Below are 24,731 nucleotides of genomic sequence, written 5' to 3'. Positions count from 1 at the left end.
TAATTCGACAGTAGCAACACAATTCAACACTTACCTAAGTAATATGTCTGGCGCGAAGAGCTGCAGGTTTGAAAATTCCAGTTTGGAAAGTCGAGGCGCAGAAGTCAGAGGAGCAACGATTTAGAACAACCGCCGCTGTGTGAACCGGATGCAGATGCGGGTGGATCCGGTTCACATGACCAAACCGAGTGCGGCAGTAGGGCGGATCTAGCGACCTGCGGGCGGATCTAGCGACCTGGCGACCTGAGGGCGGATCTAGCGACCTGAGGGCGGATCCGCCCCGGAATCAGCTGCTATCTGGGTTACATGTACACATTACACAAAGACAGCCTCTCTTGGTGGATAGGAAGAGAAGTGGATGTCATGCTAGCATGACGTTAGCTTGTGTTCGACAAAATGGCTGACTGTGTCTGTGTCCAGGGGCGGACTGGGGGGAAAAGTGGCCCGAGAGTTACTGTCAGACCGGCCCACTCAATACACGGTGCGCTGCCCACTCAATGCATCGCACGTATCGACCAGTCAGTGGCTTCCTTTGAAATACACTCATACGCTTACCATTATTTTGGACCATTAGAAATCATATCATATTTGTTTTGTTTTTAATAACATTTGGCTCCACCGATTTGCCTGGATGGGCACGTGAAATAAAATGATCCTGCTATTGTAACACTCTAACATGACATATTTGAGTTGAGTTAATTTTTTAAAATCTATTGAAAGCCCTAGTTCAGGCCTATTCAACTAGCGGCCCGAGGGCCGGATACGGCCCGTTTGAATTTAACTATGGCCCGCAAGACTGCCTGCAAATCAGTATAGCTTGGTCAGAACAAATAAAACTGACGGACACGCCTCTTTTATACATTGAGACATCTAACCCAGAGCCATTGAGTTTCACTGTTGCCTCAACCAAACCTGTATGGTTACATCTTTATGTTACGCACCCGTGTTGGTTGCCGTTGTTACACCCCTACTGGTTTTCAAACCTACTGGTTTCCCTACGCGTGCGCGTTGTGTTCTCTTCACGTCTGCAGCGGGGCTCTGTCTCGCTCACCAGATTCGTCACACATTCACAAACATATTGCTGGAGATCTTCAAGCCACCGTTCATATCCATTTCAGCGATTACGATTGTAAAAGTGAGCAGTGCATCACAGCCACGTATGAAGAAATAAATTTTCTAAAAAATACAAATAAAAAGATCGCCCGACCTGGTTTCGATCTCTTTCACGCAAAAGGAGACTGCACTCAAACACACGCAGTCTGTGCGCTGCGCCACCAGCTATTAGTTTCAGTTCAAGTAATTTATATATTGATCCATAGTGATGCTTGTTCGCAACACTTTTGCCACACAATATCGACGCATTTTCGTGTGTGACTGTTTACCTGTGGAAATATACATTACTGTTTTTCATTTTTAGCCATTATTTGATCAATATTCTGTGCGGCCCTCACACCCCCCGTGATTTTCTTATTCGGCCCACTTGCTACTGAAGTTGAATAGCCCTGCCCTAGTTCATACACAACAAAAACAAATTGCAAGGAGTGTATGCTGGCTTATATTTTGAGTGTCTTTCTTTTAAAAAACAAATTATTTTTTTCAAACTCATCGTAAATGAACATCTGAATGTAACACATTTCGAGGACTTTTCCAAAACGTTTAGCATTGCAAGTACTGTACGAACCCTGCTTATGGAGCTCTTCTGTCATATTAATCTATTTTCATTGTATTTAGTCGCTCAATGTTTTGGGAGTTAGGTCATTTGTAAAGTGGCTTTATAAATAAACAGTCTAATATTGCCCTATAATGAATTAATATTCCTTGCAGAATATGTATATACTAGGGCTGTCAGCGTTAACGCGTTAATCTATGCGATTAATGTGGCCGTGATAACGCACTAAAATATTTGTAACGCAATTTTTGTAAACATTTTTTTAAAAATATACTTTATTAATCCAGTGTCAAACCGCAGCAGTGCGGTTTGACACTGTTTCCGTTTTTAAAACAATTATTTCTCCGCGAAATCAGTCGGGTTTCCTCCTCCGCTCCTTCCTCCCGTCTCCCCCTCTGATACACAGAGGAACGAAGGTGCGACGGGTTCGGTGACGCGGCGCGGAAAGAACTCGTCACACGAAACCTTCAACGTGATTGGTCAATCCGTTTGTCTGTCAACATTTAGCGAAAAAACAGCCAATGAACACTCAGTAAATCACAAGGACCTCCCACCAAACATGTAAGGCTCATTAGCAGCCTGTCAGTCAGAGAAGCAGAGAACACGGCGCGAGGACAATGTGCCTCAATATATAGAGCTGAGATTGTTCTGGAATGTTTGATGTATAACACATGGGGATGTGTAATATGCAAAAGTCTTGAAAAGGTGAATTTACATTTTTTTGTAAAATGTATAAAATGCCCCCAGCCTCCAGAGGGTTAACGTGACATATGTGAATGTCAGTCAGTTACCAAGGCCACTGGTTCTGCTGCTGTTCAGTGTTAAAGATGACAGGACCAATGGGGTCTCAATATACTTCTTTTTTTTTACTAATCTGGATGTTTCACTGAAGAAACAATTTATCATCCACGATATTAAATACCTCGCTGGCACTGTATATGTAGGAGCCTCTTTGAAAACACAGCTCTGTGTGAAGTTTGGTCTTTAAAAAATAATACAAAGGGATTACTCGTTCATTTAGAAGATTTAGTCTTTAGAAGAAGAAAAACCTTTTAATCGCGATTAATCGCGATTAATGATTTTCAAAATGTGCGATTAATTAGTTAATTTATTTTAATCGATTGACAGCCCTAGTATATACGCCTTACATTGAAGGAGCCAATGCGGCTTTTTATCCAACAGGTGGGGCTCAGCTTGATGCTTCCAGCCAGCAGACCATGACGGACATGGACCACACTAAATATACAATTAGGGTTCTATGCAAGCTATCGTGCATGTGTATTTACATGACTCTGTGTAACCACGTTATCGGGGGGCGCCGCTTCCTCGTCGGCGTCGCCTTCGGCCTTGTCCTCCTCCAGCTCGGCATGGTCCTCCTCTGCGTCACAGAGAAACAACAGAGACAGAGCAGACCAGAGAGAACACAGCATGGAGCCCACGCGTTTCATTACAACGTAAGAGTCTCACCGCTGTCATCCTCATCTATCCTGCTCCTCATCTTCCTCTTCCTACCTCTCCTCCCTTTCTTCGGGGGTGGGTCTCCATTCTTGGCATCCTCCACCTCCCCAGTTCTCCCAGTGGCGAGCCATGGTGTTCTAGAAGAACACACCATTAGACGGTCTGATAATACTAATAACGAGTCACTCGTTCGTAACACGGCTAGAAAGGTGGTTACCCTGCGAGTGAAAGTCTTGCTGCACTTGGGGCGAAGGCGGTGAGGATGAAGTTGGGGTCGTTGAAGCGTTTAAAGTGCATCTCCAGCAGCAGCTGCTGGTCGGATGGACGGACGGTCGGTCGGTGGGGAGCCTCTCACGCCTTTCCGCGATTCCCCGGTCAGGCGCGAGAGGTTTGCTTGCCTTTAGACAATAGTACAACTACAATAAAAGGCTTTCTAGGTAACAAAAGACACAAATTGGTACAGGCAGTTAAAAAGTGTCTCTACTTTCCCGCTAACTATCCATCAAATCTATTACAAGAATCTTCCTGTGTGTTATAGTTCCATAGAAACTTATTTCTTGAGAATTATACAAAACAATGGGATCTGTAAGAGAAAGTGTATCAACGTTTCCACAACACAAAGTGAACTTGCAAACGTCTCTTTATGTAGATTTTAAAACATTACAGGGAAAATGCATTTTAAATACAGACGTATTTGTACAGGGATTTTAGTTTGTTTTTAGTTTCCTCCATCAAAGACACTCAGTATGTTGTCATTGTTTTTAATAAAGATTAATCAAATGATTAAAAAACACTTTGCCTTCCATCTCATTTACTAACAAATGACATTTAAAAACATTTTACTTTTTTTTTATCAACACATTAGAAATAGAACAATTTACAGATTGAATGTGTCACGAATGGAAGAAACACATTCTATCCTGTGTGGACACGCATGTGTTTCTTCAGATTTCCCTGATCTGTAAATCTTTTCCCACACACACCACAAATGAATGGTTTTTCTCCTGTGTGGACTACCATGTGTCTCTTCAGACGTCTTTGTTCTGTAAATCTTTTCCCACACTCGTCACAACTGAATGGTTTCTCTCCTGTGTGGACTCTCATGTGTGTCTTCAGATTTCCCTGATCTGTAAATCTATTCCCACACTCGACACAACTGAATAGTTTCTCTCCTGTGTGGACTCTCATGTGTGTCTTCAGACTTCCCTGTTGTGTAAATCTTTTCCCACACTCCCCACAACTGAATGGTTTCTCACCTGTGTGGACGCTCATGTGGTACTTCAGATATCCCTGACGTGCAAATCTTTTCCCACACACATCACAACTGATTGGTTTCTCTCCTGTGTGGACTCTCATGTGTCTCTTCAGACTTCCCTGTTCTGTAAATCTATTCCCACACTCGTCACAACTGAATGGTTTCTTTCTCATGATCACATTTGATTGTGATCCATTGGATTTGTTGCTAGGGTTACATCCCACATGACTTACAAGAGCTTCCTTATATTTCAGGGCATCTGCAGCAGACTCAGGTGCCCCGGGCTCCTTCCAGACATTGTCGCCATCTACACTTTCAGGTCCAGAATCTGACAAAGCTTCTTGCCAATCACCACAACTGGCTTCAGTCTCAGAAGAGTCTGAAGCCTCTTCATCAACAGCATTTGGATGTGAATGGCGATGTGGATTTAGGTTCCTGTCCGGTCCTGATCCCCCACAGTCCTCTCCATCAGTTTCTGTATGTATCGGTGTAGCTGAGCTGCCGGCTGGAGGCTCCGCCTCTCTGTCGTCCTCCGTCTGGCTTTGATGAAGCCGTGAGGTCTGAGGTTCGTCATCTTCACTCTCCAAAGTAACAGCAGTGAATGAGAATTTGGCAATATCGGCCACCTCCAGCACAATGAGCTGATCTCCCTCTCGACGGGTCCAGAGATCGTGCAGGTCTTTTATGTGGAGGGGCTCCGGCTCCTCTTTTATGTGGAGGGGCTCCGGCTCCTCCTGGTCCTGGTCCTCAGTGGGGACATCTGCTTTAATCCCTACCTGCTGCTGGACATCTGCAGGGAGCACATTATGAACAACGGTGACTGATATTAACTTTCATTACTGAAGACGTTCAAGGAGTCTGACGAAATGTGTATTTGTTGCTCTTCATGTACAAACACACAAATACAAAACAATGACATTGGTAAACATCAGGAAAGAACGAACGTTGCCAGTATTGAGATGGAAGGGGAAGGAACCCGATGACAAATTGAACAGACAATCTGGCACAGCCCTTTGCAGTTTGGTCGCCATCGATCGATGAGCCATGCTGTCTAGGTATGCATCCAAGTCCTCACCTTCATCACAGTGTGAACATTTAATAACACTATCACACTAAAATGTACTCAAAAAAGAAAAGAGTAACTGGATCTACTTCAACAGAAATCTATTGGAAGTTTAATATAATCTTTGAAAATGACCATGGAGATAGCATGAGCTCTCGAACAAGACGTTGTACATTATATATCTTTTTCATATGAACGTTAAAATATATATATATATATTTAAAAATTATGAATACGATTATTTCTTTTAAGGTGACTTAATAATAACTTAATCCTGAGGGGAAAGATGGCTTTGGCCACACCAACATGTCTTTCGATCTCTTTTATCATCTGCAAGTGTGTTGTGATGTCTTGAGAGGACGGGATCGTGAGGTGAGGCGTGGGTACACAAATCAAGACGACAGGCGAAGGACACTTCAATAGTAGGTAGACGAAAATTAGAAAAACCCCGCCACCCTGCTATAATTAGGGATGGGTATCGTTTGGGTTTTTTCCGATACCGGTGCTAAACCGGTACTTTTAAAACGATACCGGTGCTTAAACGGTGCCTGAACCGATACTTTTTTTTTAAACGCACAATGAGGACATTAAAAACCTCTTCGGCCATATTCCCTGTAGAAGCCGTTATCATGGAGCACTGACAAACAACGGATATCAGACTATTAACATACATAATACATGTTCTCCATTATATGATGTGATATGTATTGTCATGTGCAGACTTTATAGGGTTAATCCTGTCACTGTTTTGATGGGCAAAGAGAACAACCAATCAGAGGGACTGAAGATGACACGTGACAAATAAAGTTTTGCTTCTGACAGCGAGAGTTACACTGAAACAAAATGATGCCCCACGGTCTTTATTCCTCCGTCATTATATTCCCGGTAACACCGGGTATACAGCCGGGATCGCTGAACATCAACACATCTGCTGACAGACTGTCACGCTCGTAGCTAGCGCTAGCTACGAGCTAGCTTAAACATGGTTAATTTGTTATTTCTTGGCCTAATTTTATGAATGCAAGACTTGCAATAAACATTCCGGTACTAAACTGAGTTAAGGCTGCTCGTCATAATCGGACAGACTCGTAACCTGCTGACAGGGCGGAGTCACCTGAGAAGTTCACAAAAATAGTTTTTTTCAATTTCAATCGGCTCAAGCACCGGAAGGAAGCACCGGAATGTGCGTTGCGTTTCGATCCGGGTAATACCGGTTGTATTGGTACCACATTGGCACCGGTTTCCGGTACCCAACCCTGTTATAATGGTTAACACTTCTCCGCTCTCCGTTTGGTGCGCCGCAGAGCTCCGATGCCGGCGTGTGTGCGCGCATCGGGGCGGAGCAACACCTTTTTCACCCCTCATGAGTTTGCAGGTATGTGAACACCAACATGTTTCAAGTGTTTGTGTCGGTCGGCCCCCCTGAAGCTGTAAAACTAGGGGAAACACTGTAGAGTAGAGTTACGATGATAGATGCTGATCCGTCGTCTTGAATATAAAACATAAGATCCGTCGTCTTGAATATAAAACATAAGAGATGTGAGACAGCACAGTGGTGTACTACAACTTTATGAGTCATCACAGTTTCCCACAGCGGTGGGCGAGCTGGGTGTAAACCACGGGCTGCATGTTTCATTACACACTGTATGAAGAGTAAACTGGTCTCACATCGACTGGACGTCAGATAATGACATATGACATGAACACCAGACTGACAACAAGAGCGTGTTGTCAACTATTTATTGAAGTTAGCAGTATATTGAACAGGCATTAGCAGGGTCACCTACTTTGTCCTCGCTCCGTGTCCTCGGCGTCTCAACTACAGCCTCCCGAACAGGTATGGCATTTTACAGCAAAGTCCCCCGTGTTTAGTCTTTAAAACATTAGCGCTACATCAGAAGAACGTGACACGGAGGCTAAGCGATGGAAATGTGCATGTGACAGGTCTCTAGCCTTCACCAGTAGGTTCCCCTCTAAGCACCAAAGAATGAGCAACCAGAGAGTTGTTCCAGAATAACTTTTATTGTCTTAGGCCCGCAGACTGTGTCTCGGCTCTCCACAGTCCTGATCTTCCGTCTGTCCAGCTCCTTTATGGAGACAGACTCAGACACACAAACACAGATCATCATCGGCTGGACTGATTGGTAATCAGTCCAGCCGATGACAATCAGACACCGTTCCCTGAACCACACCCCCGCTCCACCCACTCTGCAGCCGAGCCTAAACACCCCCCGCTGCCACAGTGCATTTCCTAGTGAGTCAGATGGGTCCTGAGAGGCCACTCCTACAACATGTCTGCTCACGCACACGTACCAAAACCAGTTCATTCAAGCACCAGTTCATCTCGCACACCGTACAAGCCCTCCTCCCGTAGCACCATGACTGGAGGCGCATTACATTTCAAGTGGCGGTTCACATGACCGGAGTGTCGTAACCACGACAACAACGGATGCGTTCGGCTGAAAAGTCACATTCAAACAACCCAGATCGGGAGCACACAAGGGTTTTAAAACATTTAGTGGAAAGATCCACGTGAAACATAATCTGTTTTTCATAAAAAGATGTCGACAAATCGTATACTAGCATTTCAAAGAAAAAGCTGAATTAATTTTGTATCTTTATAGATAAATAGATAGAACATTTTACATTTAGCTAAAGTTATGCTAAAATTAAAACATTTTTACTTTACCAAAGAAGAGTTTTTCAAAGTAAATGTCCTACATTTTTACAAGAAATCGTTTATTTCTGAAGATTTGAGGCATTCTAAATATCTTTCTCCCCAGAGTTATGCAGATGTGTTCAGGACATTTCTGACTCCACCTATATTGAAAATCTTACTTTTTTTAATCAACTTATCTTGATATATTTCAAAGTGAAAGTCACACATTTGTAAATGAAAACATTTTAACTCAGAAAATATTTAAGATAAATATTTTAGAACATTAAAGTGACTCATTTCAACTGTGAATTATTTAAAGTGCAATTATAAAAAATAAAAAATAAACTTTATGCTCCACAAATTTGAATAATTATAACATAATAAATGCATTAAAAAAATTGCACATGCTTTTGGTCCAATAATTAGGGAGACATACACTAATTATTTCCTTTCTGAAGCGTTGCTGTGTCCATTCCGAGGCACTGGCTGTGGAACCAGCGGGAACAGCGGTCACACTGAATCTAAAAACGGTGGGAAATTAACCACCTTTAACGTGACCTAGGTTACATACTGTTTTATCATTTAAAACGTAACCGTTGAGGCATAATACAATAATATTTTACAATTTTATAAAAATATTACATAAAACATTTAAAATACAAAATATATTCATTACATTGTGCAATAACAAAAACAGATTCCTGTACTTGTATTTATAAAGCATAGGGACACTTAGTTATACATGATAACATTGGAATCATGAATACTTTTTCTTTCATTTACCACAAATTTGAAATACTCCATAGCAAGGACGGTGGTCCATTCACACATAATGAGTTGTACACTTGAATCACGTAAACCCTCAATTTATTATGCGAGTGGATTTTGCGACCAAATAAAATAGGTGGACCAATTATGTATGGAACAATTATTTCACAGGATATTCATGTCAGCCTGTTTTCCATAAAAGTTCTCATTTGTCCAAGTCACTGAATATATGACAAACAGCATTGATCTTATTGATTAAAATGTAAACTGATACGTTTTTTATTTTCTATAACACCATGTGTTACAATTATTACATTATTCAACAGTTTGGGGGCCTAAATAATAATGTATAGATTTTATCTTAAAATAATCATTCCATCAAAGTAATAGCCTTTTTTTAATATGTTTTTTTATCATTTGATCACTCATCAGCTCACCATCACATTATGTCAAAAATCTTAAAACAATAAACACTATCATGCAGTCAGAAGACTAAAACGGGAGTGCCCCAGTGGCCAAAGGGTGAACTGGTAGGACTCCGGCCAGAGATCTTGGTTGCAAACAAACATTACAAAATGACTGATTTCTTATAAAAATGTATGACCTTTACTTTGAAAAATCTCCTACTTGGGACAGTAAATTGTTTTGATTGCCAGGCTAGGGGATGTCAGGGATGTCCTGAAAACATCTGCATCAGTCATTACATGGGACTCTGAGGAAAAACATATAGTTTCAAGTTTCAAGTTTCAAGTCTTTTATTGTCAGATACACAGAATGACACAGGGTCAGACTGGGCACTGAATTTCTTAGGACAAGGCCCCACACAACAACTATCATAGCCGAACATAATATAACATGACATACACACTGTACAATAACTCTGAACATAATACTAACATATAATACACATAACTAAACTACAGACAAATGGGAGTAGCAGGTAGTGAAAGCAGGTAGTGCAATAGAAAGTGTAGTGTAAGTACAAGGCTGAAAGTGACAGTGTATGTAAAGTGACGAGTGTAAAGTGTCGAGTGCAAAAGTGTCGAGTGCAAAAGTGTCGATCGTGTGTCAGTGTCCATTGAGCAGCCTGATGGCTCTCTGGGGAAGAAACTGTTCTCCAGTCTCTGTGTGCGAGACCGATGTTACAGTACCGCCTTCCAGAAGGCAGCGGGGTGAACAGGCTGAAGGCTGGATGATGGCAGTCCTTTAGGATCCTGCCAGTCTTCCTGAGGCATCGTGTGCGGTATATGTCCTGCAGGGCTGGGAGCTCCCTACCGATGATGAACTCCGCAGTCCTGACCACACGACGTAGGGCCTTGCGGTCCTTGGCTGTGCAGCTCCCATACCACACTGTGATGCACCCAGTCAGGATGCTTTCTATTGTGCATCTGTAGAAATTGGTGAGGATGACTGAATCCATGCCAAACTTCTTCAGTCTCCTCAGGAAGAAGAGGCGCTCGGGCCGCTTTGACCACCTTGTCTGTGTGAGCAGACCAGGTGAGGTCGTTGCTGATGTTGACCCCGAGGAACCTGAAGCAGCTGACCGTTTCCACTGCAGAACCGTTGATATGCAGGGGTGCGTGCTCCTCCACCTGCCGTCTCCTAAAGTCCACAATCATCTCCTTTGTCTTGCTGATGTTGAGAGAGAGGCTATTATCCTGACACCATGTAGTCAGGGTAGCAACCTCCTCTCTGTAGGCTGACTCATCATTGCCAGTGATGAGGCCCACAATGGTTGTGTCATCAGCAAACTTGACAATGAGGTTGGAGCTGTGCGTAGCTACACAGTCATGTGTGAACAAGGAGAACAGGAGGGGGCTGAGCACACAGCCCTGGGGGGTGCCTGTGTTGGTGATTATTGTAGATGAGGTGCGGTCACCGATTCTCACCACCTGTGGCCTCCCCGTCAGGAAGTCGAAGACCCATTTGCATAGGGAGGTGCTTAGTCCCAGGTCCACGAGCTTCGAGACGAGTCTGGAGGGGATGATGGTATTGAATGCTGAACTGTAGTCAATGAACAGCATCCTCACATATGTATTCCCTTTGTCCAGGTGGGTGAGGGCGGTGTGCGTGGTCAGGGCTATGGCATCGTCTGTAGACCGGTTGGACCGGTATGCAAACTAGAATGCCTGCATGATTTCTTGAAACATTAAGTAGTTTTACTTTGAAAAATGTCCTAATTGAAAAATTAAAATTGTTTGATTGCCAGTTTAGGGAAAAACACATTTTTTGGGAGCACCGAAAACACATTTTGACCCAGGAAAAACCCTGATAAAGATACAAAATCAGTTCATCGTTTACTATTTTATGATAGTGTATAATTTGTCGACATCTTATTTTGAAAAACGGATGTTGTTTCACGTGGTTCTTTACGCTAACTTTGCCGAACCGGATGTTGTGTCACGTGAGTCTTTCCGCTAACTTTGACAAATCTCTCGCGTTCTCCCGATCGAATGCTTTTACCGTGAACATCAGTATAGAGGCGCACTAACATGTCAGTGTGCTAAGTGGACCGCCGTGTTTAACCGTAATAACGGGACCAGTGAAGAAGAAGCACCAACCTGATGTGTGTCGCCATTGTTCTCTCAACTGAGACACGGTGTCCTCATAAGCTGCTGTCAATGTGTCCAACAGCTCAAAAGACTCTTCAACGGCCGCGTGGACTTGCTGCTTCACCAACAGTCTCATCATTTCTCCTGGAGACACGGGGACAGAGACCGGAGGCTCCTCGCGGTCCATGTCTGAACGACGCATGCGCAGTTGGGTGTATGACGCACTGGGTCTGCCCCGTGCACCCAGAGGAGATCTCATACCCTTAAAAGGCGTTTTTCAACTGTCTCTGACGTCATGATCACGTGGTCTCTGAGAATCTCACCAGAGAGTGTACGTTTTGATCGACAGTAGTGACTACAGGAAGTTTAATATTCATGTGTATATATATATATATATCTATATATATACAGGACTGTCTCAGAAAATTAGAATATTGTGATAAAGTTCTTTATTTTCTGTAATGCAATTAAAAAAACAAAAATGTCATGCATTCTGGATTCATTACAAATCAACTGAAATATTGCAAGCCTTTTATTCTTTTAATATTGCTGATTATGGCTTACAGCTTAAGAAAACTCTAAAATCCTATCTCATAAAATTTTAATATTTCCTCAGACCAAGTAAAAAAAAAGATTTATAACAGCTGAGTGTTTGTCAAGGCTCAGGAAACCCTTGCAGGTGTTTCGAGTTAATTAGACAATTCAAGTGATTTGTTTAATACCCTACTAGTATACTTTTTCATGATATTCTAATATTTAGAGATAGTATATTTGAGTTTTCTTAAGCTGTAAGCCATAATCAGCAATATTAAAAGAATAAAACGCTTGCAATATTTCAGTTGATTTGTAATGAATCCAGAATGCATGACATTTTTGTTTTTTGAATTGCATTACAGAAAATAAAGAACTTCATCACAATATTCTAATTTTCTGAGACAGTCCTGTATATATCTATATATATATGTACACAGCAAGAATCAACTTGTGCAGGCAGCCGGTGGAGAGGCCGTCTGTTACAACCAGTCTGGACGACTGAGACCGTGAACAATAAACAGATGCTGAAAACATTTAAATGAACACAAAACCATCTAGAGGTAGTTGAACATGTGAACATGTGATCACGTGAACATGTGATCATGTGATCACGTGAACATGTGATCACGTGTACGTGGCTAGAAGCCGTCATGTCAAACTGTTGTGCAATAACATCATCTGTCACAGAGCAGTTGACAGTAATCAAACACACATGGAGATGCTTCCCTCCTCTGAAGCCTTCAGGGTCATTTTAATATCCATGTCATTATAGATGCAGAGCTTCTACAGGTTTGATGTTTCACCTGAAACCTTCTGTTAGTTTGTTTTCTTTGCTCTTGTATTGAGTGTTGTTCTACTGCTTGTAGTTTTCTTTAGAGCTGGGGGTAGTGGTGCAGCCTCTGGTGGCCAACCGGAGTAATGCAACTAAATCCTTCTGCCAAACTATGAGTGCAGACAGAACTAAAGTAAAACCTGTTGAGATCACCAGACGTGTTCCTCTTCCTTCTTCTCAAGGCTTCTGTAATCAGAGGAACAGAAGATGTGGCTAGAAGCTCACAAAAGACCAGGAAAGAGAAACCTACATGTAGTGACAGAAGAACGTCTTAAAGTCCGGCGTACATGTGATCCACTCCCAGCAGGACCAGGTCCTCCTCACTGGTCCTGGTCTTCCTGAGGCTCCCTGAGTCCCTGGCTGTGGAGAGTCTTCCCCGCCATCTCCAGCATGGCCTGGAGCTCCGGGTTCACATCCAGGACGCTCTTCTGGCCCCGCCCCTCCTCGCCCTGAAGCGCTGCGGACAGAAACACACACATCTTCATTTTAGAAACGGAACGGATGGAATGTAAATCAGGTAAATATATATATAATCAGTGTATATTTATATATATATATATATATATATAAAATCAGTGTATATTTATATATATATATATAAAATCAGTGTTTATATATAATCAGTGTATATATATGCAATGTATATGTAAATATATATACATAGTGTATATATAAATATATATTTATAAATATAAATACATGTATTTATTTATAAATATATATAAATATATATACTGTATATAATCAGTGTATAATTATATATATATATATATAATTAGTGTATATATATATAAAATCAGTGTATATATAGTGTATATTTATAAATATTTATATATATTTATAAATATAAATATAAGTATATCTCAATATATATAAATATAAATACATATTTATAAATATATATACGAATATTTATATCTAAATATATCTGTATATAAATATATATACACATATATATATCTATACATATTTACATATCTATAAATATATATATATCTATATAATAAATTAAAAAATCCCCTGATGCTAAGTAAAGACAAAGTGCCCCACCTCTTCTGGTTGGGGGGTCTTCCCGACCGCCCAGACCGCCACTGAGTCCAGGGTGAAGTCCTCCTCTCCAGAGAGCTGGGTGCTGCCGTAGGTAGTGCAAGTGGGCCGTGCACAGCTGTGACCACGCCCAAAGTCACCGTCCAGCCACAGGCCGAAGTATCCGAGCTGCCCGCCCATGCCCTGGTGGAGACAACCAGGACGGAGGTCAGTTCTCTTCAGCTCCATCCTGGAGAGGCTCCTCCTCGGTGGCTCCTGAAGGCCTCTCTCCTTTTTACCACAGAATGGAGCAGATTACAGTTCATGTTAATCAAAGAATGGAAACATTTCTTAAGCACTGGCAAAAGTGGTGCAACTATGTCACAGATAAATGGCCTGACTGTATTTCTTTACTCTATGGAAAATGATTTCTCCCTGCTTTATTTATAGGTTTTGTTACTATGGTATTGTTTTTGTTTCTTTATATATATTTTTTACTTCTCTTCATACATAGAATCTGAAAAATGTAAATGTTTATGTGAGATTCTGAACACTAATAAAATCTAAATTTAAAAAAATAAAAGTGTCTACTTTCCCGCTAACTATGCATCAAATATTTTTCAAGAATCTTCATGTGAGTTCATGAGAATTATACAAAACAATGGCATCTGTAAGAGAAAGTACAAAGTTTCCGTAACACAAAATGAACTTGCAAAAGTCTCTTTATGTACATTTTAAAACAATACAGGGAAAATACATTTTAATTACAGACGTATTTGTACAGAGTTTTTCGTTTGTTTTTAGTTTCCTCCATCAAAGACGTATGTTGTCATTGTTTTAAATAAAGATTCATCAAATGATTAGAAAACACTTTGCCTTCCATCTCCTTAACAAAGAAATGACATGGGAAACAATTACAAACATTTTACTTTAAAAAAAAAAAACACATTAGAAAGAGAACAACATCCATATTGAAATTGTCACTCCTGGAAGAAACACATTCTATCGTGTGTGGACTCTCATGTGTGTCTTCAGATTTCCCTGTACTGTAAATCTTTTCCCACACTCATCACAACTGAATGGTTTCTCTCCTGTTTGGACTCTCATTTGTGTCTTCAGACTTCCCTGTACTGCAAATCTTTTCCCACACTCATCACAACTGAATGGTTTCTCTCCTGTGTGGACTCTCATGTGTGTCTTCAGACTTCCCTGTACTGCAAATCTTTTCCCACACTCGTCACAACTGATTGGTTTCTCTCCTGTGTGGATTCTCATGTGTGTCTTCAGATGGCCCTGATGTGTAAATCTTTTCCCACAATCGTCACAACTGATTGGTTTCTCTCCTGTGTGGATTCTTATGTGTGTCTTCAGAGTTCCCTGTTGTGTAAATCTTTTCCCACACTCATCACAACTGAATGGTTTCTCTCCTGTGTGGATTCTCATGTGTGTCTTCAGATGGCCCTGATGTGTAAATCTTTTCCCACAATCGTCACAACTGATTGGTTTCTCTCCTGTGTGGATTCTTATGTGTGTCTTCAGAGCTCCCTGTTGTGTAAATCTTTTCCCACACTCGTAACAACTGAATGGTTTCTCTCCTGTGTGGACTAGCATGTGTCTCTTCAGATTTCCCTGTAATGCAAATCTTTTCCCACACTCATCACAACTGAATGGTTTCTTTCTCATGAGCACTTTTGATAGTGACTCATTGGATTTGTTGCCAGGGTTACATCCCACATGAATTACAAGAGCTTCCTTATATTTCAGGGCATGTGCATCAGACTCAGGTGCCCTGGTCTCCTTCCAGACATTGTCCCCATCTACACTTCCAGGTCCAGAATCTGACAAAGCTTCTTGCCACTCACCACAACTGGCTTCAGTCTCAGAAGAGTCTGAAGCCTCTTCATCAACAGCATTTGGATGTGAATGACGATGTGGATTTAGGTTCCTGTCTGGTCCTGATCCCCCACAGTCCTCTCCATCAGTTTCTGTTTGTATCGGTGTAGCTGAGCTGCTGGCTGGAGGCTCCGCCTCTCTGTCGTCCTCCGTCTGGCTTTGATGAAGCTGTGAGGTCTGAGGTTCGTCATCTTCACTCTTTTAAGTAACAACAATGAATGAGAACTTGGCGATATCGGCCTCCTCCAGCACAATGAGCTGATCTCCCTCTAGACGGGTCCAGAGATCCTGCAGGTCTTTTATGTGGAGGGGCTCCGGGTCCTCCTGGTCCTGAGGGGGGACATATGCTTTAATCCCTACCTGCTGCTGGACATCTGCAGGGAGAACATTATGAACAACGGTGACTGATATAAACTTTCATTACTGGAGACGTTCAAGGAGTCTGACTAAATGTGTATTTGTTGCTCTTCATGTACAAACACATGAATACAAAACAATAACAATGACATAAGTAAACATCAGGACAGAACGAACGTTGCCAGTCTTGAGATGGAAGAGGAAGGAACCCGATGACAAATTGAACAGAAAATCGGGCACAGCCCTTTGCAGTGTGGTCGCCATCGATCGATGAGCCATGCTGTCTATGCATCCAAGTTCTCACCTTCATCATTGTGTGAACATTTAATAACACTATCACACTCAAATGTACTCATAAAATAAAAAAATAACTGGATCCACTTCAACAGAAATCTATTGGAAGTTTAATATCTTTGAAAATGACCATGGAGATAGCATGAGCTCTCGAACAAGAAATTATACATTATATATCTTTATCATATACACTTTTACTGATCTGCATTAAAATATATATATATATTGGAGATTATGAATATCATTATTTCTTTTAAGGTGACTTTAAATTTGATTAACTCAAAATCTGCACATTAAATCATGCTGAAAATAATCATGGGCATAGCAGAGATAATCAATAAAAACAAAGTGTAACAATTCTCCCTTATAACTTAATCCTAAGGGGAAAGGTACAATACACTATTCTAAGGGAATGGGCAGCTCTGCTAATGGCTGTTAAGTCCCTGCTTAAACTGCGTGAACGTAAAACGGTCGTAAAAAAAAACCACGGTCAATATTGCGGAAAGCCAAATATGATTATTTAAATCTATATTTATATCTAAATCTGCGGCCGGGTGTGGGCTGGCAAACAGTCTGACTAAGCTCTCGACACAAGGTGTCAGTCTGCTGAGCCTCTTCAATGTCCTTTACCGAACTGGGTAGATCAGCCCAGTGGGACGTGGCGACAGCCAGACACACTACCTAATAGTGATGGAGGTGTTGCGCGGGACAGCGCATCCGGAACAACGTTGCAGCAACCCTTCTTATAATGAACCCGGAAAGAGAATGCCTGCAGGCGCAGAGTCCATCTGGTGAGCCTTGACGATGCTTTGGGACAATTGAATACTCATGCCAGAGTACTGTGGTCTGTAAACACATGAAACGGTTCACCCTCCAAGAAATGACGCCACTTCTCCACCGCCCACACAACTGCCAGACATTCCTGCTCTGAGATGGAATACCTCAGTTCAGCACCCTGGAGAGCTCTTGATGCAAAGGCAATGACTTTCATGTCCCTCAATGACCTGCATCAGAACGGCTCCAAGCCCCGCCCCTCTAGCATCAGAGTGAACTTGAAAAGCAAGGTTGGGCCTCGGTTGAGCCAGCACCGGTGACGACTGCAACCGATCCTTGAGCTGTTCGAAGGCGGCCTGGCATTGCACCGTCCACTCCCATGCTACCCCTTTCTTCTTGAGGTTGTTGAGTGAGGACACAATGTCAGCCAACCTAGGGATACACTTGTGGTACCAGCCCACTAGACCCAGGAACCTTTGGAGACTTCAGATCTGTGGGGGCTGGATAGGCGGTGATGGCATGGACCTTTGTGGGGTCAACTTCCACGCCTTTTCTGGAGCCAACATGCCCAAGAAAGTCGAGTTGGGTCTGGAGAAGATGGCATTTCTTTACATTGAGGGTTAGGTGAGCTTGGTGGAGCTTCTGAAACACTGCATCGAGATCCCGCAAGTGTTGCTCATGAGTCTGAGAAAAGACAATAATATTGTCTATGTAGACAAAGCAGATCTTCCTCTTCAACTCTCCCAAGACTCTTTCCATCAACCTCTGGAAGGTGGCACCTGCATTACGCAAACCAAATGGCATGACCTTGAATTGGAATAGGCCGAGATGGGTAATCATGGCGGTCTTCTGCTTGCTCTCCACATCCATAGCCACCTGTCAGTATCCACTGTGGAGATCCAGGGCGCTAAAGTACTGGGCCCACTGCAAGGACTCCAGAATTTCATGTACCAGCGGCACTGGATAGGCATCATGGTGGGTTTTTACATTAACTCCCGTGTAGTCCACACAGAAACGGAATGTCTCATCTTTCCGTGGGGTTAAGACTACAGGTGAGGCCCATACAGAAGAGGATGGATCAATGACGCTGTTGCTTAGCATTTTTTGGCTTTAAGATAAACTGACCTGCGCACATGAAGTCCAGCCCCAGCAGTAAAGGCATGCATAGTTGGTCGTCCCCGAGCACATGTATGCCAACGGTTATAGGGGCATCGTGGAGCGTAAGGAGGAGGACAATTCTACCTATTGACGTGCTCGCTTTACCATTAGCCAGAATAGATTTAGAGATCTCACTCGCACATAAGTTTTCACCCATTTCCTTATGCTATTCCATAGAGGTCTACTCATCAACGAGTATGTGCACCCCGGGTCGAAGACTGCGTCACCTTGTAAGCCTCGGATCCCGATTGGCACTACAAGGAGAGTTGGAACACCTAGCACCGAGGCTACGTCTCCGCCGTGCCCACGGCCTTGACCATGTTCAGGCTTCCTGCTGGGCTTCTTGAGCGAGCGCTCTGGAGGGGTGATCTGCTGTACTCGGCCCGAATAATCTTTGGAGTTACTCGTCTTTTTCAGGGAGCCCACTTTGACCACAGTAGTGATGAAGCCACGTAGGCCGCTTGCCAACCTCGGATTACAGGCCCAGGGTTTTTCCTGCATAGAGAAAATGTGGGCGCGCGCCTAAGCCGTTTTCCCAAATGCCTATGACAAATTCCGAGCGCCTAAGGCAAAAAAAAAGCCCGCGATGAAAAAAAATAAATGTGTCAGATAACCACCAGCTCCGTGCTGGACCCTTTAGAACAGCATTGAGTGTGCCTGAAAGTTCAATGTTACCCAAGGGTCTGAGGGTGAGAAAATTCTCGCACTGTTCAATGAAGTCGGTGACATCCGCAGAATCTCTGGATTCCCCAAACTGGGGAAACTCAATTCTAATGGGTAACTTGGCCATCGACGCAGGCAGGGATGAAAAACCGGTATCCCCCTCTGCCTTATGCCAGCTGTCTGGTAATGGCCCTGCAGGATTAGAAAAACTGCCTGGCTTCCAAGGAAGCCAATTTCTGTCAATGGTCTTCAGCTTCTGTCCCCGTTGGATGTCCCTTCGTTCCAAACAGGCCACTATGACATGAACCAAGCCTTGCAGCCTTGTATCAACATAACCTTCAGCTGCAGGGGTATCACCTTGGGCTGTCTCTAATAGAGGAGATGTAATGTCTTCCAGTGACTCATTGTCCATGGCTGGCCCCCGGTGGCTCATAGTGTATATTTGTGTGTGTCAGTGAAGTTATGTTATCAGTAAACATACGTATGTAAGGTTGAGGGTGGTTGTTATGTTAATGTATAGTGTTGGCTGTGGAACCAGTACTACTATCTACACATTAAACATCTAATTACATTCATTAACTGAGAAAAAACCCTTTGTGTAAAACAAAAATGCAATTTTGCCAAGGTTGTATTTATATTATGAATACAGCCACCAGTTCTGTAACTATAACTGTCTTGGCAAACAAACAAAACATTCAAAAGAAATATAGTCCTCCAGATTAAGCAGCAAACAGTTAACACCATGATCACAATTATTTATCTAATCCTTGCAGTCCCCATACTGGCCACCACTCTGTAACAATTCTCCCTTATAACTTAATCATAAGGGGAAAGGTACAATACGCTATTCTAAGAGAATGGGCGGCTCTGCTAATGGCTGTTAAGTCCCTGCTTAACCTGCGCGAAATTGCGGAAAACCAAATATTATTATTGATATCAAATTCAATGCATCGCTGCAAGACCCAAAATGAATACATACAACAAATAATTAGACCCTCTCAAAGTACAATATAATGCCTGGATCCCGAAAGTCCCAAAGAATTTGAAGTCCCCAAAACAAAAAACCCTCGCAGCTCCTCCCGTCCTTCACCTTTTATAATCACTGGCACGTACAAATAATAATATATATTTAATAATAATAATAATAACTATAATGCACAACAACACACAATCCTAATTGAACCCGAGCTCACGCTTCAGGCCACTGATAAAAATACTGGTACGGCATCGATGCGTAAAGGAAAATAAATCAAAAAGGTTTTCCCTCTACAGGTGCCGTGCACACAGGCAGACCCATGCCATCATTACAAAAGCAGTGTCATTCTTATATACACTTTTAATGAGCTTTAAAAAAAAGATCAAATATTGGAAAATTATGAATAACATTTATTTTAAGCCGACTATAACTTTAATTTTAACTATAATATTATTGAATAAAACGTTAAAAATAATTTTGTTTTTGACTTCCTCCTGAGAACAGAGGAAATAGTGTCTTCCAACTTCAGATTTTTATTGTGATTTCCGACATATTTAGAGTTAAATAAACATCAACAAGTGATATGTTCATCATGAAGATGGAAACGTTTCGTTAATGCAGACTAAATCCTAAATGGAGGCTGGAGCAAGCCGCTCCACGTCATGTTTCTAAAGACACGCTCACTCCTGTGTAGTAATTCAATGTGGGTCCTTATCGTAACACAATAACAGGTAACAGTCATGTTTAATCTGGACCAGTGAGTGCTGCACAGGTAGAGTAGAGTTACGATGATAGATGCTGATCCGTAGTCTTGAATATAAAACATAAGAGATGTGAGACAGCACAGTGTTGTACCACAACTTGATGAGTCATCACAGTTTCCCACAGCGGTGGGCGAGCTGGGTGTAAACCACGGGCTGCATGTTTCATTACACACTGTATGAAGAGTAAACTGGTCTCACATCGACTGGACGTCAGATAACGACGTATGACATGAATATCAGACTGACAACAAGAGCGTGTTGTCAACTATTTATTGAAGTTAGTAGTATATTGAACAGGCATCAGCAGAGGCACCTACGTTGTCCTCGCTCCGTGTCCTCGGCGTCTCAATTACAGCCTCCCGAACAGGTATGGCATTTTACAGCAAAGTCCTCCGTGTTTAGTCTTTAAAACATTAGCGTTACATCAAAAGAACGTGACACGGAGGCTAAGAGATGGAAATGTGCATTTCCTAGTGAGTCAGACTGAGAGGCCACTCCTACGGCACGTCTGCTCACGCACGCGTACCAAAACCACTTCATTCAAACACCAGTTCATCTCTCACACCGTACAAGCCCTCCTCCCGTAGCACCATGACTGGAGGCGCATTACATTTCAAGTGGCGGCTCACATGACCGGACTGTCGTAGCCACGACAACAACGGACGCGTTCGGCTGAAAAGTCGCCAGTTAAACCACTGCGGTCAACTCGGCCGACACTCGGATCTCCGTGGTCAAATCAGCCGACACTGACATTTTTGAGCACCTATATACTGATGTTCACGGTAAACACATTCAAACGACCCAGATCGGGAGCACACAAGGGTTTAAACACATTTAGTGGAAAGATCCACGTGAAACATAATCTGTTTTTCATAAAACGATGTCGACAAATCGTATACTAGCATTTAAAAGTAAAAACTGAATTGATTTAGCATCTTTATAGATAAATAGATAGAACATTTTACATTTAGCTAAAGTTATGCTAAAATTAAAACATTTTTACTGTACCAAAGAAGAGTTTTTCAAAGTAAATGTCCTACATTTGACAAGAAATCGTTTATTTATGAAGATTTGTGGCATTCTAAATATCTTTCTCCCCATAGTTATGCAGATGTGTTCAGGACATCTCTGACTCCACCGATATTGAAAATCAGATTTTTTGTAATCGACTAATCTTGATATATTTAAAAGTGAAAGTCACACATTTGTAAATGAAAAAATGTCCACTCAGAAAATATTGAAGATAAATATTTTAGAACATTAAAGTGACTAATTTCAACTATGAATTATTTAAAGTGCAATTACAAAATACAAAATAAAACTTTATGCTCCACAAATTAGAATAAATATAACATAATAAATGCAGAAAAAAAATTGCACGTGCTTTTGGTCCAATAATTAGGGAGACAAACACTAGCGGCGTTTCTCAATTCAAAGTACACCGAGTACAGACTTGTGTTCTTTTGGAGGACGGCCTTTCTGCGATTGGAACAGCAGCTGACTTGATGACGTCACCACATCAGCTGTTCTTGCTCCTGAGTTTACTCAAATTAAATAAATAAATATACACTTTTATTAATCCCCAAGGGGAAATTAGTTCTCTGCATTTAACCCATCCTTAGTTATTAAGGAGCAGTGGGCTGCGGTGAAGCGCCCGGGAAGCAACTGGGGGTTCAGTGCCTTGATCAAGGACACTTCGACTTGCAGCTAATGGGGAGAGCGGGGATCGAACCCACGACCTTGCGGTTGAAGGACGGCCCTCTTACCCCACTGAGCTAAAGCAGACAATTATTTTTTAGTCAAAAAAATATAACAACCCTGCTTTTTTCATTATTCTTTAAATATAATTATTTTATTTTGAATTATGTACAGTATGTGGATTATATATATATATGTGTCTGTGTATATATATATATACACACACAATTAAAAATAATCATACACATATAATTGTATGAATATTGTGTACAAAATAAAAACATTTATTTATATTGTTTATACATATTTAGATGATATATAAATATGTATATATAATACATTTGTTATATACATACATATATATATGTATATGTGTATGTATATATAGTTATATTACACATGTAATTGCAAACAATTTGGTCACAAGTAAAAAGACACCATGAGTTCAACGTTAAAGTTTAATTGAAATATTAAGTTATGAATCTTAACCCTCAGTCAAACTGATGTAACGTTATCTGTGAATAAATAATAAACTCGTTGTGCTCGTTAGATCCTCCAAACCGAATTATATCTCATGTTTAACCGCTACGGAGACATCAGAGCCAGCGGAGCATTTTAAAAAGTCCTTCCGAGATCAGGCTGCTCTCAGCGGCCACACAGCGAGCTGACCGTCAGCCCGATGCTCCGGAGCTCAGTGAGCGAGCAGAACCTCAAATCTACGGCGCAGATCTTTATTCGGCTGAATCATAACAAACCGACCACAGATTTGATTTTTAAACTACTAACCTCTCGCCTGAAAACATCGTAAAATTACATTCCGTGACTCAACAACAGTAGTATTTATAAAAAGTCAACTGTCAGTCGTTTATTTTCTCCTCCGCTATTGTTTCCGGTTGCTGGTGAAATGCATTTTGGGATATCGGCTGGCCAGAGTACCACAAGTCTCCTCTGATGCATCCTCCGGAAAGTGGGAGGATCAAGTCACATCCGGGCATTTTGATCGTGCTTTGCGAGAAGCGAACTTTGAATTGGAACATGTACTCGAGCTGAGACTGATGACGTTTCACGAGTCCACAAGTAGAGAAAGGTACACACAAGAACGCATATTGAGAACCGCCGTATGATTTGTCGACATCTTATTTTGAAAAACGGATGTTGTTTCACGTGGTTCTTTACGCTAACTTTCTCAAACCCTCGCGTGCTCCCGATCGAATGCGTTTACCGTGAACATCAGTATAGAGGTGCACTAACATGTCAGTGTCGGCTGAGGGGACCGCCGTGTTAAACCGTCACAACGGGACCAGTGAAGAAGAAGCACCAACCTGATGTGTGTCGCCATTGTTCTCTCAACTGAGACACGGTGTCCTCATAAGCTGCTGTCAATGTGTCCAACAGCCCAAAAGACTCTTTAACGGCCGCGTGGACTTGCTGCTTCACCAACAGTCTCATCATTTCTCCTGGAGACACGGGGACAGACACCGGAGGCTCCTCGCGGTCCATGTCTGAACGACGCATGCGCAGTTGGGTGTATGACGCACTGGGTCTGCCCCGTGCACCCAGAGGAGATCTCATGCCCTTAAAAGGCGTTTTTCAACTGGCTCTGACGTCATGATCACGTGGTCTCTGAGAATCTCACCAGAGCGAGGGGCTGCAGTTGGGTCCGTGTACGTTTTGATCGACAGTGGTGACTACAGGAAGTTTAATATTCATGTATGTATATATATATACATATATATATATATACTACCGTTCAAAAGTTTGGGATCACCCAGACAATTTCGTGTTTTCCATGAAAACTCACACTTTTATTTATCAAATGAGTTGCAAAATGTATAGAAAATATAGTCAAGACATTGACAAGGTTAGAAATAATGATTTGTATTTGAAGTATTAATTCTTTTCTTCAAACTTTGCTTTCGTCAAAGAATGCTCCTTTTGCAGCAATTACAGCATTGCAGACCTTTGGCATTCTAGCTGTTAATTTGTTGAGGTAATCTGTTGAAGTTTCACCCCACGCTTCCTGAAGCACCTGCCACAAGTTGGATTGGCTTGATGGGCACTTCTTGCGGACCATACGGTCAAGCTGCTCCCACAACAGCTCAATGGGGTTGAGATCTGGTGACTGTGCTGGCCACTCCATTACAGACAGCATACCAGCTGCCTGCTTCTTCCCTCAATAGTTCTTGCACAATGTGGAGGTGTGCTTTGGGTCATTGTCCTGTTGGAGGAGGACATTGGCTCCAATCAAGCGCTGCCCACAGGATATGGCATGGCGTTGCAAAATGGAGTGATAGCCTTCCTTATTTAAAATCCCTTTTACCTGGTACAAATCTCCCAC

The 24,731-nt window shown here is 42.1% G+C and overlaps 3 protein-coding genes across 11 annotated transcripts in view; 1 reads left to right on the top strand and 2 right to left on the bottom strand.

The window, feature by feature from the left end:
* The first annotated feature begins 1,891 nt into the window (after positions 1–1,891).
* The window catches only part of LOC130194756 (MTOR-associated protein MEAK7-like), a 232,959-nt gene continuing 210,119 nt past the window's right edge, over positions 1,892–24,731 (top strand). For all 5 annotated transcript variants that reach the window (XM_056415918.1, XM_056415914.1, XM_056415912.1 and 2 more), the window contains exon 1: positions 1,892–3,123. In XM_056415918.1, the coding sequence (XP_056271893.1) occupies positions 2,887–3,123 (237 nt within the window). In that variant the 5' untranslated portion in view covers positions 1,892–2,886. The remainder of the gene's footprint in view (positions 3,124–24,731) is intronic.
* On the bottom strand, positions 3,143–11,636 carry LOC130194799 (uncharacterized). Its single transcript, XM_056415972.1, has 4 exons — positions 11,434–11,636; positions 4,616–5,172; positions 3,345–3,560; positions 3,143–3,264 (listed from the first exon to the last, which is right to left on the bottom strand). Exons 1-3 carry the CDS (start codon positions 11,624–11,626, stop codon positions 3,528–3,530), a joined length of 783 nt encoding a protein of 260 aa, XP_056271947.1. The 5' UTR covers positions 11,627–11,636; the 3' UTR covers positions 3,143–3,264; positions 3,345–3,527.
* On the bottom strand, positions 12,676–23,881 carry LOC130194805 (gastrula zinc finger protein XlCGF8.2DB-like). 5 transcript variants are annotated; one of them, XM_056415986.1, is made up of 4 exons: positions 23,716–23,881; positions 13,841–14,020; positions 13,078–13,247; positions 12,676–12,976 (listed from the first exon to the last, which is right to left on the bottom strand). In XM_056415986.1, coding segments are annotated over exons 1-4 (369 nt in total). In that variant the 5' UTR covers positions 23,733–23,881; the 3' UTR covers positions 12,676–12,974. The 5 variants fall into 5 exon arrangements, with proteins under 5 accessions (XP_056271961.1, XP_056271962.1, XP_056271960.1 ...); XM_056415987.1 differs by having other exon boundaries at positions 12,676–13,239; positions 13,841–14,107; XM_056415985.1 differs by having other exon boundaries at positions 12,676–13,247.

This window comes from Pseudoliparis swirei, chromosome 6 (assembly GCF_029220125.1).
Source record: "Pseudoliparis swirei isolate HS2019 ecotype Mariana Trench chromosome 6, NWPU_hadal_v1, whole genome shotgun sequence".
NCBI lineage: Eukaryota > Metazoa > Chordata > Actinopteri > Perciformes > Liparidae > Pseudoliparis > Pseudoliparis swirei.
The sequence above is the reverse complement of the archived record's forward strand: the minus strand, read 5'-3'. Positions and strand labels throughout refer to the sequence as shown.